We start from the raw sequence: 17840 nt of genomic DNA on the forward strand, positions 1-17840 counted from the left end.
TTCGATCGGTTGCACGGTTGCAACCGATCGGTTGCTCACTCCTATATCTGCCTAACATGGTTCTTAACAAGCCAAAGCTCAAATCCACCTCGGGCCCATCTAATTTGGGTTGTCAACTTCTTTGAGCTATATTCCTGTCAACTTCTTTGAGCTATATTCCTACTCATATTTAATGTGTCCATTTAATTTTTATTTATATGCATATTTGAATTTATAAACAAAATTTTAAACTATTTACAAAATTCAAATAAACATTATTCTTATATTACATTTAATTAAACTCATGTATTTTTATTTTAAATCAAATAAGTCTTAATGATTAATGGTTAACTAATTAACATTAATCAAAATGTCACTTATTATTTTCATACCCACGTGATACTAAAATGCTACTAATGTAAAGAGTGAAAAATGTCATATAACTATACTATCATGTCATATCAACATACCACGTCATCATTTATTATAACATGTTAGTATCTTATATTAGCACCATATGACATACAATAATAAATGACATTTTGACTAAATAAATTATTAGTTATAAGAATTTATTAAACCAAAAAATAAAATGATTTGATAAAACATAATAAAAAATAAAAATTTATTTAAATATTCATCAAGAATTTATTTTTTAAAAAAATATTATGCATTTTTATTATTTCAAGATGGCAAATCCATTTATATGCAGAGCACAGCAGGTTCCAACAAGTGCGGTAGATGAAATTGGATGGCGTTTGCATAGAATAAAGGAAAAAGTGATATCATATCAAGACCTTATTCCATCTGCACAATATTTCTACGGTCTCTCTCAAAGTGAGGTTCCATCACCCTACATGATAATTGTAAATAAAATAGGCTATAGATTTCGTTTCATTCTTGTTTTCCGGCTTCTACACAAAGTCATCTACTGGCAATGTGTTGCGAGGGGGTTCCATAAGGAAAAGTAGAAAGCTGAAAACGAGAATGAAAGCAGTAAACACAATGAGTGATTTGCAAGGATCAGCATTTCGTCCAACAAGTGTGATTTGCTCCTCTTGACCGGCTCTCGAAGATGCATCGTCCAGCTGAAGCGTAGGGCATGTGAAATATCCATATGCTATGCCAGTGAAAGCTGCGCCGAAATGAGTCCTGCAATTGTCAATGCACGACTTTAATTTTCGGTAATATTTGGTTTCACGTTAAAACAATGTGATATATCGAGTAGCAGAAACCTCACCAGTCATCAATAGGACCAAAATTGCTTAATATGAAGCTGAGGGCTGTCACAAGCATTGCCTTTTGGAACATTCTCTCTGAAATGTGCTTTGCAGTTACATCCTTGTTTTGTATTTGATAAATCAGCCAGGCACCAATCACAGCAAAAACTGGTCCCTGCAGGGAACAGATAGTCTTAGTTTGGAAACAACCAAGTGCAACTATGAAGGAAATAATCACAAACTTAATGCTTTGAGCATTGCCGTTAAGAATTATGTAACTGAGAGTGGGGCAAAAGAGAGGAAGGAGAAATGCTGCTCACCGTCCCACCAACAGTTGGGTCTGGTGTATGAAGAAAGCTTATCAAGTTTCCAGAGATTCCACCAAGCAAGTATATCAAGAAGAATGTAAAGGATCCATAACGTCTGCAAACTTGAGGCCCGAAAGAAAGAAGTGCCCAACAACCAAGAGCTACATGAAGAATTCCAGAATGCTGCATCACCAAATCAAACTAATTAAAAGGAGTTTATAGAAAAAGTCAAAAACCAAAACAGAAGAAAATGAGTGAATTACCTTTCTTACAACAGTTGACATATCATTGGGAGTCCCAAATATTATTGCATTAACTATACTCTCATTTAAGATGAAGTCTTCTTTTGTCAAACATAATTGTTGTAAGATTTATTTGACAACTATGTAATGGATGCTATTTGTTTGCTTATTCTGATCTGTTTTCACAGAATCCAAGCTCACTATTTTGCTTGAAATTGTTTACAGCAAACAATGTAAAATGACAAAGTGTTATGCAAAAACAGAACAGTAAAGGAACACGAACCCAGTTGTTTCAATCTTGTACCAGAAACATTGGTGTCACTAGCCTCCACCATTCTCCAACAAGGATCAGATCGTTTATTTTCGCTCCATATAATGAAGGGAGGGAAAAGAGCTCCAAGTCAGAGTTTCTAATTGGAGTGGCAATTTCAAACAGAAAGACAGCGATGTTTATGGAAGCCAATATACTTCTGCATCCAAATAAGAACATGGAAGCGTATGAGATATTGTATAATCTGCCAGACAAAATTTCCAGCACTAATACATATATAGATAATGTAAGAGCATGGAATTTAACTACAATAAGCATAAAATCACTTAAGATGGGCTAGTGATTTACATTAAGTAGAGATCAGAAGCTTCATCATACTGCTGCAAAGCTTGAGATCTCTTAGAGCCACTACCAACATCCCTTAGTCTGAAGCCTACATCACTTCTTAGTTTTGCTTCCTCGTCAATCTTAACATCTTCACTGACAGAAAATGGAGTTGCTACTGGGTTGCCTTCAGGGTTTTGGCCACCGGCAATGGATGATGATACATTGTTTCTAGAATTTGAATCTGAAGAAAGTCAAGAAAGACTCAGAGAGCTAGACATGCATGTTTTCAACACTTTCCACATGAATTTAGAAAAAGGCTGCTTCTAAAGCAAAACAAAAGCAATAATCTTAATAGTAATATGAAATCAGTCCAGTGGGTGATGATAATACTCTCTATCAAGATGTTACAAATTGTAGGAGTAGTGATTATTTTGCATCTTTTGGGACTCTAACCAATTTAAAGGACCAGACAGGCTAACATTCATAGAATCAAATAGGCACAGAAAAATAAACTTTTGACATAATAGAGTACCTTCATCAAGTTTGCCAAGATAAGCATCTAGAGAGCTCAACCCCATCTTTGTGTTACTTTCACCACTATCATCAAGCAACTCCACTGTCTTGCCCGAAGAAACTGAAGAAGTCTTCTTCGCATCTTCTTGACGTTTTCCAAAATAAGATTCCAATAATCTCAGCTGTGATTCATTAGGACCAGGCCCTGAATTTTCCTTTGGCGATGCTTTCCTGGATAAGGTTCTTAGGTGAAATTTTGTGTTATGCACACCAGTCAAGGTCCAAAGACGCCATTGCAGTCTGTTAAAACCTCTATCTCTGTTTCCGGTGTCAGCTTTCGTTAAGATACCAGAAGAAATAAGCAAGGGATGCCACCCCCTGCATCTGTTGTCACAACTAGAAGAGAAACATGTAGAACCCTCTAAGGGAGCAGTGCAGCCACATATGAAGCTTTTCTCAGTCAGTCTTTCTACCTTAGGAATTGGAAAATTTTGATCTTTATATGGCATTTTATAACATGATGGAACCACAGCCATGCTGACCTGCAGCCATCATTGATGAAAACAAATAAATTTAACAGTGAAGTAATGCTTGAAATCACAACCAAAAAAAAAAACCCTTATTCTTAGTTATGCACTCAAAAAACTAGCACTAGTTTTCAAAATGAGAATACAACATTTAGGTGCCCATTCCTGCTGTAATATAATCAACCGCACCATGGGAATTCTGGCCTCTAGCTACAGTAGTAAAGCTATTCAGCAAATTACTCGAGTCTGCCTGATGGTCTGCAAAATGGCAAATCATTTTCTAATGGCCCATCACTATCTAGGATTTTCTTTTTGTCATTCCCAGCAAAAGTACCTGAACAATTACGTACATGCTAGCCCATTGGAACCATCTGTACACTCTTAGCACTAATCAGTCCAAAATGGCCAAAGTTCAAAGACATGAAAATTCAAGAGATTATGAAGCCTTGACATCGAATCAACGAAAGCATCAGGATCAATCACAGCATAACTATAATCCTTTCGGCATTTAGAGAAATCAAACACTTGAAAAATAAATATTAAATATTGAGATTCTTAATTTAAGACGAACCCAACATAGCATTTTGATCTTAGTTTCAACTTCTGGAACATGAAATAAGAACAACAACACACAGTTTCAACTTTCATCTTACTCTTTTCACAGCCTTTTGATCACACTTCATTCATGGGACATATGATCGTGTAAATTTCACATGAATCTCATCCGATAAACATCTAATGACGTAAAAATGTATCTCATAATAACACATTTGCAATTATATCAACACCTTTTCTTAATTTTCTGGAGTATATGTTAGCATGTATGCATCGTTTTCGTTTTGTCAGCTGAACAGGAAGAAAGAGAAGAAAGAAAACAGACGAATACTTACGTACTCCTACAAGAGAGAAGCTCAAAGTCCCAAGGAATCAAAAAGTACTTTCCAAAGAGACTGGAGTATGGTGAAAGAGATTATGAGTTGCAGACATGGACTGCACTGTTTTACTTCCTTGTACTTCCATTAATGGAGGTTCATAATTGAAGCAAACCTTGGCGGGGGCTGGGACTAATTGAAAAGTATAACAAACGACGTGGAGGGAAATCTATTAAATCTTGCCTTATCTTTGTTGGCCCACTTGCTAGATGCCACGTGTGATCTGATTCAATTCCCGTTGTACGTGATTCGCCCCACCCAAGATTTGCGTGGACCCCACATACCCACTTCTGTTTTCTTAAATTTCCTTTCCTTTTTTCGATTGTTAATTCATTTCCCCTTTTTGGTCACTTAAATAGTAGAATAATATCTTAAAATTAAATTATTAATTGTAAATAAATGGTTCATACATAATATTCTTGGTATTTGCATTACATTTCTTTTAATACCCTAATTTTGTGGTTGAAAAGTCTGAAACAAATCATTATTAAATATGACTTTATGTTATAGTTTAATCACTTACTCAATTTTTAATCTATCCATCATCCAAAAAACATAAAAAAAAAATATACTTTAATTAATTTTTTTGAATAATTTCAATTTAATGCTTCAATCATAAAAATTTTAAACCTCGCGCACAAGTTTAAAAAATTATCACATGTTCATTAAATTATAGTTAAGAAAATTAAAACAGTAATATAATTACTAAATGAACTTACATACAGAAGCAGTCTGACTCGAACACACCATAAGTATGGTGGGTATATATAGAAATTAGGCAGAAGAAAATGAATATACCTTACAAGAGAGTGAAAGGCCACTGGCTTCTTTCAATAAGGACCCTACTTTCCGTACAAATGGACCATATTTCGAAGGAAACTTGGCTAGACAATCAAAAGTTTGGTGACTCAACAAAGATATTAATTCAAGCAGCTGCATTGTCAACCACAATGTTAAGGCTGTGGTCAGAAATGAATACGAGGGTTTCTCAAATTGGTGGGACTTCTTATAAGCCATTGGATTCTAATTAGGGTTCACTATTTAATTCAGAACACAAAGCTCCAAAGGATCTCATATTAATCTTCACTTGCTTAAACGCTGCTACTGGAATCAAGTTTGAACAGTTTGAAATGTATTTTAGATGATAAGGGTTTTTTTTGTCTTTTTGTATTTATAATTTCGAGTTATATATATAATGATAATATAATTTTTTTGAATTATTTATGAAAATAAAATAAATTAATTTTTTTATTATATTTAATAAAACTCTTATTTTGTATCAAATAGTCTGTTACAATTGATGATTGATTAATTGTCATTTGTTAAAATATGACTTGTCATTTTACGTCTAAGTGGCATTGATGTGAAAAGTCAAATGCTACATAATTATATTATTGTACTATATCAGTATATTACGTTATTATCTGTTATATCATGTTAGCATGTTATATTAGTATCATATAACATTAAATGACAATTGACATGTTGATTAATAATAATTAATTAATTATTAATTATAATTATTTATTTAATTTAAAATTAAAATAAAAATATAAAGATTTGATTAAATACAATAAATGATGTAAAAATTTAATTAAATTTTCTTAAACTGTTTGAAAATGGTAACAAAGCCTGATCGAGACTAAAATGGGTTAAAAAATTGAATGGGCCAATCATTATGAAAGGGGCTTCAAACTAAGCCCACCTAAAATGTAATTTGGTCCATTGGATAATTAGGGCACGCTCAATTACAAAAGAGACAATTTGGCGCCCAGCTCTGTTAAAAATTTACAATTTTTCCGGGAATTCCCAAACATTTTCCATACTGTGTTTTTCTCAAAATCAGTCCCGCCACTAAGGAGAAAGAGGGAAACTCAAAACCAAAACCAAATTTGAAAAGCTCCCAAAAACAGAAACAACAAAAAGGCATATATTCATATGTTCACGATTCAGTGAATCATTTGGTTGAGAATTTGAGAAAAGCTCATGGCTGTTGCTTCAACTTCTGCTTCGAAAATGGAAGAAGGAAAGCAAACAACGGGCAATGGTGGAATTCGTGTCGTCGGACGAAGAATTTTTGATTCTGAAAGTGGACAAACTTGTCACCAGGTAATTTTTTTTCCTTAAATTCCATTTTTAACTCAATTTTTGGAATGGTTTTTACCCTTTATTTTTGGGTTTTATTTTTAGTTTGTTTTGTTCTTTTACTTTTCTTTTTTCTTTTGGTTTGACAAGCAAAAATTGTATGAAACAATGATTTTGCACCAGCAGATATTACTTTTATTTAAATTCTGACATATGTTTGTTTCTGTAATCTATCAGCTTCTGAGCAGTCCATTTTCTTGCAGGGTTTAAATTAAAGAAAAGATTGTAAATACAAGTTTCTCACGGTCTTATTGAGAAGAAAATATCGTCTGAAATTAATTTCGCGTTAACAAGTGTTACTTTCATTTGAATTTTATATATCCTTAATAATCATGTTAAACTTTGAATTTGGCTTTATTTTAGTTTTTGGTTTTTCTTTTTTGTTCTCTACCATCGTTTTATTCTGCTTCCTTGATGTAAAAACACCCATGTCTTGTTTTCTTCTTATTTGGGACATTGAGACCAATTGTTTGACTTTGTTACTGGAACTCACTCAGGGGTGAGTGTCTGATACGGGTGTGTGTCAATTCAGTTTTTTTCTAAGTTTTTCCATATATTTGGTGACTAAGATGAAGATACTGATGCACCTCAACTATGTTTTGGTGTCTAATATTGATACTTCATGGAATATAAGTTTGGCTTAATGGAATTACTTTGAGCATTATAGAGAAATCAGTAGATTACAGTGCACATGGAACTTTACTTTTTAAATGTTTTAATATTTTGATTGATAATTTTCTGGTTTTTTAGCTTTAATTTTTCCCCTAATATTTCCTTTTGCCTTGGGATCAAATGCTGAAGTGCCGACAAAAAATAAAGGGTTTCTTGGCTCCATGCAAGAAATTGAAAAAGAAGAAGCAATGTCCCATTAAGTATTGCTGTAAATGCTTATTAAACAGGTTGTTACTTTAACCCTTCTTATACAATCCAGTTAATTGAATGATGCCATTCTCTTATTAGTTTTTTTTGTTGGATTGATATTGTATAGATATGGAGAGAATGCAGAAGAAGTCGCATTGTTGGTCGATTGGAATTGTCCCAAGTGCAGAGACAATTGCAATTGTAGTCTCTGCATGTAAGCATATTGCAATGGGCATTTTTCTATAATCTATTTTATTTTTAATTTTTTTATCAAGTCTAATGGGGTACTACATTTTTAGGAAGAAAAAAGGTCACAAACCTACAGGTATTCTTGTGCACACAGCCAAAGCAACTGGGTATTCTTCTGTTTCAGAATTGCTTCAAGCTAAAGGGCCTGAAAGTTTTGGATATGAAAAGATTGGAAAAGATATAAGTGTTTCACCAAAGAAGCAAGTTGCTTCCAAGAAGGTTTGGCTTTTTTTTTCTTGTTAATGATGATATACTATTGTTTTTTCACCTTTTTTGGGTGATAGAATTTGTGTCTCTCTGATGTTCCTAGGAGTCTATGGCCGCTTCACCGAGGAAGCTTGGGAAGGAAAATTCTTTTGATGGAGACTCTGATTCCAAGGTTGATTCTCAGAATTTGACATCATTTTCTAATGAAAACAAATCTAAGAAAATGAAACGAGAAGGATTGAAGGAATTGTATAATGGCAATGAAGATCATGAGCTATCTTTGAAGAAAAATAGTCCAAAAAAGCCTAAAGTCTTGAATGAAGCTTCAAAGAAAAAAGTGAAGGGAAATGGAAAAGATAGTGGTTGTGTTTCAGATAAAAACAACTCTAAGACAGAAGTGCAAATGGATGATCCTTCCTGTCCCAGTAAAGGAGACGAAACTAAATGTGCAAAAAGCAAGAAGGCAGGAGTTCTAAATGGTGTTAAAATTCCTGGGGAAATTTCTAAGAAAAGGAAGCCCACAATTTCCGATGAAGAGTCCTGGGAAAAACTGAAGTTAAAGGAAAAATTTAAGGGTGATTTTACGGAGGAAAAGAATTCTAAGATGCAAGTTCTAGAAAGTAGCACCATATCTCCTGTTGGAAATAAAAAAAATGGTGTAAAAAGTGAGGATCCTGGAGGTTTAATTGGTTTTGAAAATGATAACAACAGTGCTGAGCTCAAGTCAGATACAGGGCCTAGAAAAAATAAAAAGTGTACTACACAAGTGTTGGATAAAAATTTTGACATGGACATTCAATTGCCACAGGGCACCAGTTTAATAACTGTTGCAGGTGTTGACTTACCTCCCCAAGATGTTGGACATGCATTGCAATTCTTAGAGTTCTGTGCTGCTTTTGGATTGGTATGTGTGATAGTTAAATCTTTTTTTTTTAATTAACATTCAAGCCTAGATGCATCATTGTAAATTTTGTTGTTATCAATAGCTGAATAATACAGAACTAATTGATGATAAAAGTGTTGTTATGATGAATTTTCTGTCATATGGATTTAAGAATTATGAAATTCTGACTTGCTGTATACATCCCTTCACAAGACAAGGCTGATAAAATATCATCCTGCCCTTCCCTTGGCAAATAGGTGCTTCTGTTTTTGTGTTGTAAATATCTCACTTTGGACAATACTTTTTGATTCTATATTTATTGTTTACTATTATTATGCTAATTGTCTGGTGCAGTTGTTTGCTTTTATTTTCTTACCTGCCCTAGTTTTTTTAATTTAGTTATTACTTTTGGTTCTCATGCTTGTTATTTTCTAGGTTTTTGATATGAAGAAAGGGCAAGCAGAATCTGTAATTAGAGAAATAATCCGTGGACGTGGAAGGTGCCGATTACAGTACTCTCCACTAGCCCAACTTCATACACAGTTGTTGTCTTTAATACAAAAGGATATGGGGAAAAAGTATAAATCAATGCCCTTACCCACTCAATATCATCTTCTTTTTTGGAATTGAATTACAATATTTGCTATATGTATTATTCAGGTTTCCATCTTTAAGAACAAGTGACCACACTTCATGGTTCCGAGCTCTTGGCCAATGTGTGTCTGAATCCCAATGTGCACTGGAAGAAGTTCCTTCCATTTTTTTTGATAAGGGTGTGGATGCGTATAATATGTTAGACAGTTCTACAAAGCTTAAGCTTTTAAACTTCTTATGTGATGAAGCCCTTTGCACTATGTAAGTAAAAAGGGTGAAAAGCAAAGCCTACTATTTTACATAATAACTCTTTCTTTTCTTTCTACTTTAAGTCCCCCTTTCTTTTCCTGATACAACATAATTGTTTAGAACATTGAGGAGTTGGATTGACAAACAAAATTTAGAGTTTGTTGATAGTGAGAAGGAAGCAAAAGAAAAGATTCTTGCTGCAAGGGATAAGGTAATACATGCACCTTTTTTGACATCCATGTAGTGATCTTAAGAATCTTCATGCAAACTGACCTAATTTTCTTTAACTCCTTTTGTTTTTGCTTAATACAGGAAAAACAATTAAGGCAGAAAATGCAGGATGAGGTTGCCAAAGTCATTACTGGAAGAAGTGGTGCTCCTGTGTCAGTTTCTGAGCATGAGACTCTTGTTGCACAAATGAAAAGAGAAGCAGCTCAAGCTCATGCAGATGTGCTCCAGGCAATGGGCATGTTACCAAAGAGTATGTTTTTGATCTCTAAGCTGTAGAGTTCAAGCAATTATTTGAAAAATGTGCATGCCCCCCCTCCCCTTTCCCCTCTTTCTCTCAACATGCAACATATCCAACTTAGGCAGGGAAATAATTATTGTGTATACAAAGGATATGCTGCATTGAATTTATACATTACCTTTTTGCAGAGTTTTGAAATAAGAATCATTAGTATTTTAAGTGCCATTGGTGAAAAGCTATATATCTGAAAAGTTTTAGAAATAGTTAAAAAATGGCGTTTGAACTTGCTAATATGTGCTAGAAGTCTCTGTTATACATAAATAGAAGATGTTACCTTCATCTTTAACTTTTGAGTAGTTGGACTGGTTAAAATTAATAGTAGAGTTAAAGTATAGAAGTTAAGAGTAAGCAATTGGTTGACTTGGTTAGAAAATCCCATTCACTGAATCGACTTCATATCATATTAACCGAATTGACTGATTTTTTCCCATTAACTAGTTTAACCAATTAACTGACTTAAGTTGATTAATTTGGTTTTAACCGACTTGATTGAATTTTTTTTAACTTTTAATTCATTTAATAGTTAATCTTGTAATAGCATGAAAATATAAAATAAATAGCATGTAATCATTCATTAATATAAGATAAATTGTATGTAATTAACAGTAATAAAAGAGCAAGAAAAAGAAATTGTGTACTTGCTGCCTGCTCTATTGGCCTTTACATGGAATCCTGATGAAATTAAGCATATATTTAGCATTCATAAACAAGGAGTGAAATATTCCAAAACTATCACAAAGAAAAGTATCCCTCTATTGGATTTATGAAAATAAATTAATTTATCAATCAACTATTCAACATAGTAAATTGAATAATACTGATTAATAGATGTTTATAAAAATTAACCAAAACTATGAGATCAAATTTTTGTATTTAATATATTATGTTATCAAACTTAAGAGAAAATATTATATTAATTACATACTCATTAACCGATAACAATGTCCATCGAATAATTTTTTTTATATAATTTTAATATTTTATCAAGTAAAATAGTGGAATGGTTTCATTACTTACAAAATTAATGTTATATAGTTGTAACATATTCATGCAATTTGCTAAGAGTTAGTGTATCTAAATCTTGGACGAAATAACATTATTCTTTTAGAAAATATGGATGTATAATGTGTTTAGTTTGATTTGATATATATTAACAAGGAATTCTATAAAATTTTCAAAAAAGATAATATTTATGAATACTGAATTATGGGGTTTGATTTTGTTGATTTGAGTCATGAACAATAATTTCCGTGTGAGTGGTTTACATGCAAGAGAACCCTGTATACGCTATTTGCATTTGAAGCTTAAAACGCTATTAGAGCTGTAGGTTACATCTTACATGTGAGTGGTGTGTAAGTGATTTACATGCAAGAAAACTTCTTATAGGCTATAGAAATAGGAAGTATAAAGCCGATTAATTCAGTTAATTGATCTCAGATTTTTTTAACCTAACTGCCCCTATTTAACTTATTTTTTAACTGACTTAACCATTTTAACTGAATTAACTGAACCAAATTAATTGATTTTTGTCAGTTAAGTTGATTAAGGTGGTTTTAACCGATTTTTGCACACCCCTAATTGAAGTTCTATGTTTTTGAAGCTCTAGTTGAATATACTTGTTGGCCTTGATTGTAGCAAGGCAGTGTATTGGTATTTAAAATCTAATACAATTGGTAATTACAATTGTACCCTGGCCTTTTCCTTATTAGTTCTAATGGATTATTCCATTTTCAACTGTTCAACTTCTGTGCTTCATACAGAAAAATTCTTCTGAATGCATGTTTTGGTGCAAATATTATCTTAAATTTTAAACAGGCTGACATTCTTTTGCATACAATTGTTGCAGAGAGACAAAGATCTGATGCTGTTAGAACGGCACCTATTGTATTGGATGTTAATGGTCATGCTTTCTGGAGATTGAGAGGGTATACCAGTGAACCGTATATTTTGCTGCAAGGTTAGCAAAATGCATTACTTTGATGTGTTGATCAATGATATGAATATTGGAAGTTTAAGTCTTATTTATGTTTAATGGACAGATATTGGGACCTTGGATCCAGTAGCACCTGATGAAAAATGGTTTGCCTATGATGTTGAACAGAAAGCACATGTAGAGAAATACATTTCTTCTATAAGGTAACTGCATTTATGATTGTCTTTTGGAACCAATTTATTTATTTTATTATAATCTTTTTAATTTTCTTTGAGATCTAAAAGTATGCATAATTTGTTAGGAATTGAGAAATATGGTAGCCACTGGATCAAATATCCTCAGAAGTTTATTTTTAAAATTGGCTACTTCTCTGCATTTCTATGAATATCTTGGAGGGTAATTATGGAAATTTTGTTACCACTTAGGATTTCAGGTGGAGATTACCTTATAGACACTTTCAGAAAGTTCAAGTGATAAGCTATTTTCTAATAAATCCTTTTTAATTATTTTATAACTGGAAAGCCAGCACTACTTGTGAATTCTAGCAAATAACCTTGTTTGGCTTCCAATCAAAGCTCAAACTAATTTCTTTCCTGTCCATAAGCAATTTTGTTCCATGTTTCTCTCTCTTGAGGGAGGGAGAGATACTTGCAATAATTGATATAACATTTTGCAGAGTGTCACACCAGTAGAGTTTTGTGTTTCATGTTTATTTTATCAAGTCTTGTGTATGTTATGAACTAGAATGCAACGGTACAGAAGATCATGACCCATGCACTGTACATAAATGGATTGTTGACAAGATCTAGAACTGGGATATGATTTTTAGTGGCTTGTGATTTAAATGGATTTAGAGAAGAATCAGGCCACTTCACGTGATCTTTTTTGGAGGCAGGGTGGGGGGGTAAGTATTTTGGATTTTTGGATTCAGAATGAGCGCTGGTAAAGAAAAGTGAAGTTAATGAGGGTTTGGTTTTTGGTTCTGAATTAAAACTATTCAGACCAGTCAATAAGAGACATTAATTTAATAGCCTAACTGCTTTTTGTTCCCATTGCAGTATTGCTTTTAAGCCTTGCAATAGAGGTGTCCATAGGCTTGGTTGATTGGAGTATTTTTATTAATGAACTTTATTTAATCTCAATTTTATAATATATTGAAAATATTAATATAAAAACATTATTTTATTATTTAATAATAAAATAATATGTTAACGGATGAGGCAGGTGTCAGGCTGGGCTGGGCATAGCTTTTTAAAGGCTTAGTGGGCCTGGCCAAGCCTAGCCCATGGGCACCTTGTGAAAAGGGCAACTTTTGTGTCTGTTATGTTTTTCAGTAAACATGGTATTTTTTTATTGTTAGTGTTGTAATCACTTATTTCTTTTCCCTTTTTCTCTACAGAACAAAAAGGCTTAGGATTCAGAAACTTTCAGATAGCCTTCCAATTGCTAGTGTTGAAACTAACTCGTAGCATGCATAGTCCATGTGATTGGCCATTCTTTCAGGTAATATTATGCTGCATGTTATGGGAAATGACTTTTCATTAAAAGTGCAAAACCTTAGTATCCTTGCGTTAAGTTATACTCCATTTTGCATAATACTGTTATTTGGGACTTGGTACTGGCTTGAGTGGCTCCGCAAACATGAATTTCCAGATAACCTCATCTTGCAGCTGACTTATCATGAAGATTGATTGAAATATATGATGCATGTGGCTTGCCATGACAAACACACATTTTCTTATGTTAGATGTTAACATTTGTTCTTGGTCCTTCACCTATCAGATTAAGCTATTTCGTAAGATTGTAAGAGACCAAGAATAGCTTTTAATCTCCAATGCCATCTAGTGAATTTCTTTTCTTTCTTAGAGTAAATTTTTGACATGATGCATTAAGTTTCATTGGAAATCTAGTAAAAACTGTTTTAAATAAGCATTTGAAATGTCATTGAGAATTTTGCTACATTCTGTTCACCATAGATCCTGTGCATGGCTGCTGTGTTCTATTTTATCACACTGATAACGTGTTCTTGGTCGTGCCACTATAAGTTGGGATTGCCATATCTTCCTCTTCAAAATTTTCGAATTGGAATATTGAATTTTGTCAATGTGAAGTCATTAATCAATATTTTGAAACTATTTTTTATTTGAAATAACGAGTACGTAGATCTTCAACACCAATAATTATTTGTCCTTTTATCAACAACAGAACAGAAGAATGGGGAGGCATGGCTGCTAGCTATGAGCAACAGTTGAAAACATCATCAGTTTGCTTGCTAATTCATGATGAATTTGCATTGCACACATTGTTTTTTGGTTCCCAATTATTTGATTGCGGAATTGTAAAGGATAACATTGTAAGGTGGCATGATTCAGCTGATGATTGATAGCATTTTGTAAGTCATATGAAATATTGTACGTTGCATGATTGTATAATTGTTATATAAATATAAATGATACTTCCAATAGATTTGTTCTTTAATATGCTACAAGTCCACATTGATATTGAACCATGAAGAGTGTTTGGAGAATGCATGCATCGATTTATGATAATAGGTTTGATATTAAATCTCCCAGCTAAGTATGCATCCTTAAATTTTGAGTCCATGGGTTGGTTGAGTTGGTTCAGTTGCGTAAGTTTTTTTTTTTTAATTTTCTTTTTTTAGTTTCTATTTAATTAACTAAATGACAAACATTAGAGATTGTTGATGAGTTGTGACAAGGGAAGGTTAAGGTTGTTGCTTCTCATATCCTAATTAATTTGTTGTTAATCTTCCTTCTGTATTCAAATTTTATAAATTAGAATTTGATTCAAATAAATATTATTTGTTAAATATCTAAACTCGTTATATGAAATATACAATTTATTCATAATTAAATATATACAAAATCAAACAAATATTAAAAAAAAGAAGCAAACAAAGTTTTATTTAGATTCGTATAACACTTTCATACATTTGTACATAACCTCGCAAAAAGCAGAAAGACAAAAGTAAAGCCAAAGACAAACGTGTTAAAGTTAAAACAACAACAGCATATCAAAAGCTGTAAGCTCCTATGGTCAAAGACTTTGACCTAAAAAGAAGAAACTCCTCGTACTAGATGATAATGCTAACTCATGTCAGTGACAGTGAGGAGGATGTTGTCTCAACGAGGTTGCTGGATTCGTCGCGGACTGCATCTGGCTTTGGGACTGGAACTTACGTACTTCGCTGGCTTCTCGAAATACCTCGTACCTCTCTCCCTCGGGGATTTAGGCATGCTCAAACTCCTTATTAAAGCCTTGGGATTCATTCCAACACCTGAAAAAACCAAGTGTTCAGTTTAATTTCAATGTTAGAGGTGGAAAAAAAAGGGTAAAAGGAATTGAATTTCCATGCTTCGCGAATACCGTTTCGATCCTTCTTTGCTTCTGTTTTTTCTCTACTTTCGGATTCGAGGAACTCCTCGAACTGAGCATCAAGATCAACCAACTCTTCATCGAACCCGAGCTCGAAAGATTCCGGTAACAAATTGGCTACATCCACGTCGTCGTCTTCGTCATCCGCCGCGAAACCCTCCTCCTGATGCTCGCTGAGCCAGTAATCACGGAACCAAGTGGACGTCTTGACTAGCTCCCACCATTCCGGAGAGAAATCCTCGACTTGACGAAACGCCGCTGGGATGAATATCGGCGCGTTCGGATTCAACGTCGACGACCTTGCTCCGACAACCGCCGCCATTCAAATGTCTCGATCAAATTGTACACTGAGAGATCAACGAAAAAGAATTTAAGAAATGATCGCAAAATAAATCTTCACCGTGGATCTAAAAGAGAGAACGTTACCGTGGGCGTTGATAATTTGAGGTACAGTTCAGTGAAGATTTAAAAAGCTCAGAGGAGGAGAGACAAAAGGGTGATGATGATTAATAAGGAAAGAAAAGAGAGCAACAGCTGAGTCGTTGGCAGTCCGAGGCTAAGGCTTGGGAGGACCATCGAGACAGCAGCCGGTAAATCGACGAACTTACGGGACACGTGTATGTGAGTTCCAATAATGTAATGATTCGATTGGGTTATGAGTCAACGGTTGAGAGAGATGAGATGATGATCGGATGGATAGGAAAAGATGGTGATGAGATATTTTTAGCAAAAGATATGTTTTTTTCTGGAAAGTGCGGGAATAGTCCAGGGAGATTTATTAAATTGTTTGTCCACTAATTTTCAGTCCTCAGTCCCACTTAAATAAATCAACAATTAAAAGATTTTTTTTTTATTTTTGTATTTTTTTCAATCTTATCAAATAGAACCCAAATAAAAAAAAAAAGACGTATTAAAAAATTATGAAAGAATGGGGTTTATAAAGTTTTTACCAAGAAAAAATAAATAAATCATGCAAGATTTGGACATAAAATTAGAAAAAAAATGTATGTAATATTTGAAAAAAATGGGTTTTATGCATTTTCTTCACTTAATACTAAATTTAAAATACTTATAAAAATTTGTATATTTTATAATTCATCTTATTATATATTTGTAAAAATATAAATATATTGAATCTTAATTAATTTTTATATAATATGTTCATTTCTTCCTCGCAATTTATATAACAAACTAAATACAAATCAGTCTCTTAATTCGTGAATTCACCTTTTTTTAGTTGGCTAAAAAAAAATAAAAAAATTAAGAACTAGTGGTCCAGTTTAAGACTACTAATGTAAAGCCCACTCTTAAGAGAAGCCGGCCCAAACTAGCTAGGGTCCGTATTATGTTGCACAGGGTGATATTCGTCTTCTCAGATGCAAGCCCAGAAAATGTTTAAAAGAAGTGATTAATTTCTCTTGTATTTTCTTGGAAGATGAAATCTTTATGCTGAAAAAACCAATCAAGCTGATGAAAGCTTCAAACCCACCAAATCAAAAACAAGATCAGATTGAAGAAATCCTGTGTTGGAAGGGTAAGTTGAGTTCACCTGTTCAGACTGTTCTGTTGAAATGATTGTGATGTGAAGAGTGCCTTGTTCCATGGAGTAGCATGACTTCCATTCCTCCTGATGTTAGACATTACCAGAGACAAGACAAGGAAGTAAACTCTTATGATTTCAAGGTGAAGGAAAGAACTCCCACTGAACTAAGAAGCCAGTTGCATCGCTTATGTCTCCAATATGAAAAATGGAGTCCCATTGAACATAGTAATGCCTTGGAATATATAGGTATAGCATGTACACGTTCCATGCAACCATGAGTCCCTCAATCAACATCTTCTACATTCTTTCGCTATCTGTTTTGCCAAATGGGTAGAGATGGCATTGCATATGACCGCTCCATCACTTTTATCCTTTGTTGCCGAGCAAAGGTTATGAGATGGACCATCTAATTTATTATACTAAAATTTGATCTGATAAGTCTTGACATTTACGATCCACCACTCATATAAATCACTAATGATGCGATCCGTCTGAAGTCAAATTTTACAATAACTCTTCCTGATGACTTCAAGTAGAAAAGTTGACCATTGCTTTTGACTTGCAACATTTTTTGTTAAAACATCTGTATGATATTAGAGAATTTTGTTAAAACTTTCTTTTATATAAAGTTATAGATATGTAGAGATGACATGTTAACTAATTTGTAAAATCTCATCTTAGAGCTGTTGAACTTGAGCAAAAATACTTGACAAGTATTTAATCAAGGTATAAAAGTGATGGACCGGAAATATGCAGATGCCATCTATACCCGAGTCCTTATGAGGACTATCGGATTGCAATAAAACAAGTTAAACAAAGTTGACTGACCTCTCATGGTGGCCAGTCAAGTTCTCTTTGAGAATGGATGTCAAGCATACAAATTATTTAATTAACGGTTCAATTGAATGAATAATGGCACATTATGGGTTACA

At 33.4% G+C, this 17840-nt stretch overlaps 3 protein-coding genes across 5 annotated transcripts; 1 reads left to right on the top strand and 2 right to left on the bottom strand.

The window, feature by feature from the left end:
* LOC18602083 (RHOMBOID-like protein 9, chloroplastic) lies at positions 718–4445 on the bottom strand. Of its 3 annotated transcripts, none has more exons than XM_018120364.1 (7): positions 4278–4445; positions 2880–3402; positions 2369–2588; positions 2054–2219; positions 1520–1690; positions 1220–1374; positions 718–1131 (listed from the first exon to the last, which is right to left on the bottom strand). In XM_018120364.1, the coding sequence occupies exons 2-7, from the start codon at positions 3394–3396 to the stop codon at positions 894–896; spliced, it is 1467 nt and encodes a 488-aa protein (XP_017975853.1). In that variant the 5' UTR covers positions 3397–3402; positions 4278–4445; the 3' UTR covers positions 718–893. The 3 variants fall into 3 exon arrangements, with proteins under 3 accessions (XP_017975853.1, XP_007033306.2, XP_017975852.1); XM_007033244.2 differs by having other exon boundaries at positions 743–1131; positions 4282–4445; XM_018120363.1 differs by lacking the exon at positions 4278–4445 and adding an exon at positions 4176–4259 and having other exon boundaries at positions 743–1131.
* Positions 6078–14449, top strand: LOC18602084. The gene is made up of 13 exons (XM_007033247.2): positions 6078–6428; positions 7266–7363; positions 7453–7539; positions 7625–7793; positions 7885–8685; positions 9100–9242; positions 9325–9519; positions 9628–9718; positions 9820–9988; positions 11883–11993; positions 12076–12172; positions 13369–13472; positions 14175–14449. The coding sequence occupies exons 1-12, from the start codon at positions 6306–6308 to the stop codon at positions 13436–13438; spliced, it is 2154 nt and encodes a 717-aa protein (XP_007033309.2). The 5' UTR covers positions 6078–6305; the 3' UTR covers positions 13439–13472; positions 14175–14449.
* LOC18602085 (protein EARLY RESPONSIVE TO DEHYDRATION 15) lies at positions 14867–15989 on the bottom strand. The gene is made up of 3 exons (XM_007033250.2): positions 15792–15989; positions 15357–15712; positions 14867–15267 (listed from the first exon to the last, which is right to left on the bottom strand). Exons 2-3 carry the CDS (start codon positions 15685–15687, stop codon positions 15113–15115), a joined length of 486 nt encoding a protein of 161 aa, XP_007033312.2. The 5' UTR covers positions 15688–15712; positions 15792–15989; the 3' UTR covers positions 14867–15112.

The sequence above is a fragment of the Theobroma cacao genome, chromosome 4 (assembly GCF_000208745.1).
Source record: "Theobroma cacao cultivar B97-61/B2 chromosome 4, Criollo_cocoa_genome_V2, whole genome shotgun sequence".
NCBI lineage: Eukaryota > Viridiplantae > Streptophyta > Magnoliopsida > Malvales > Malvaceae > Theobroma > Theobroma cacao.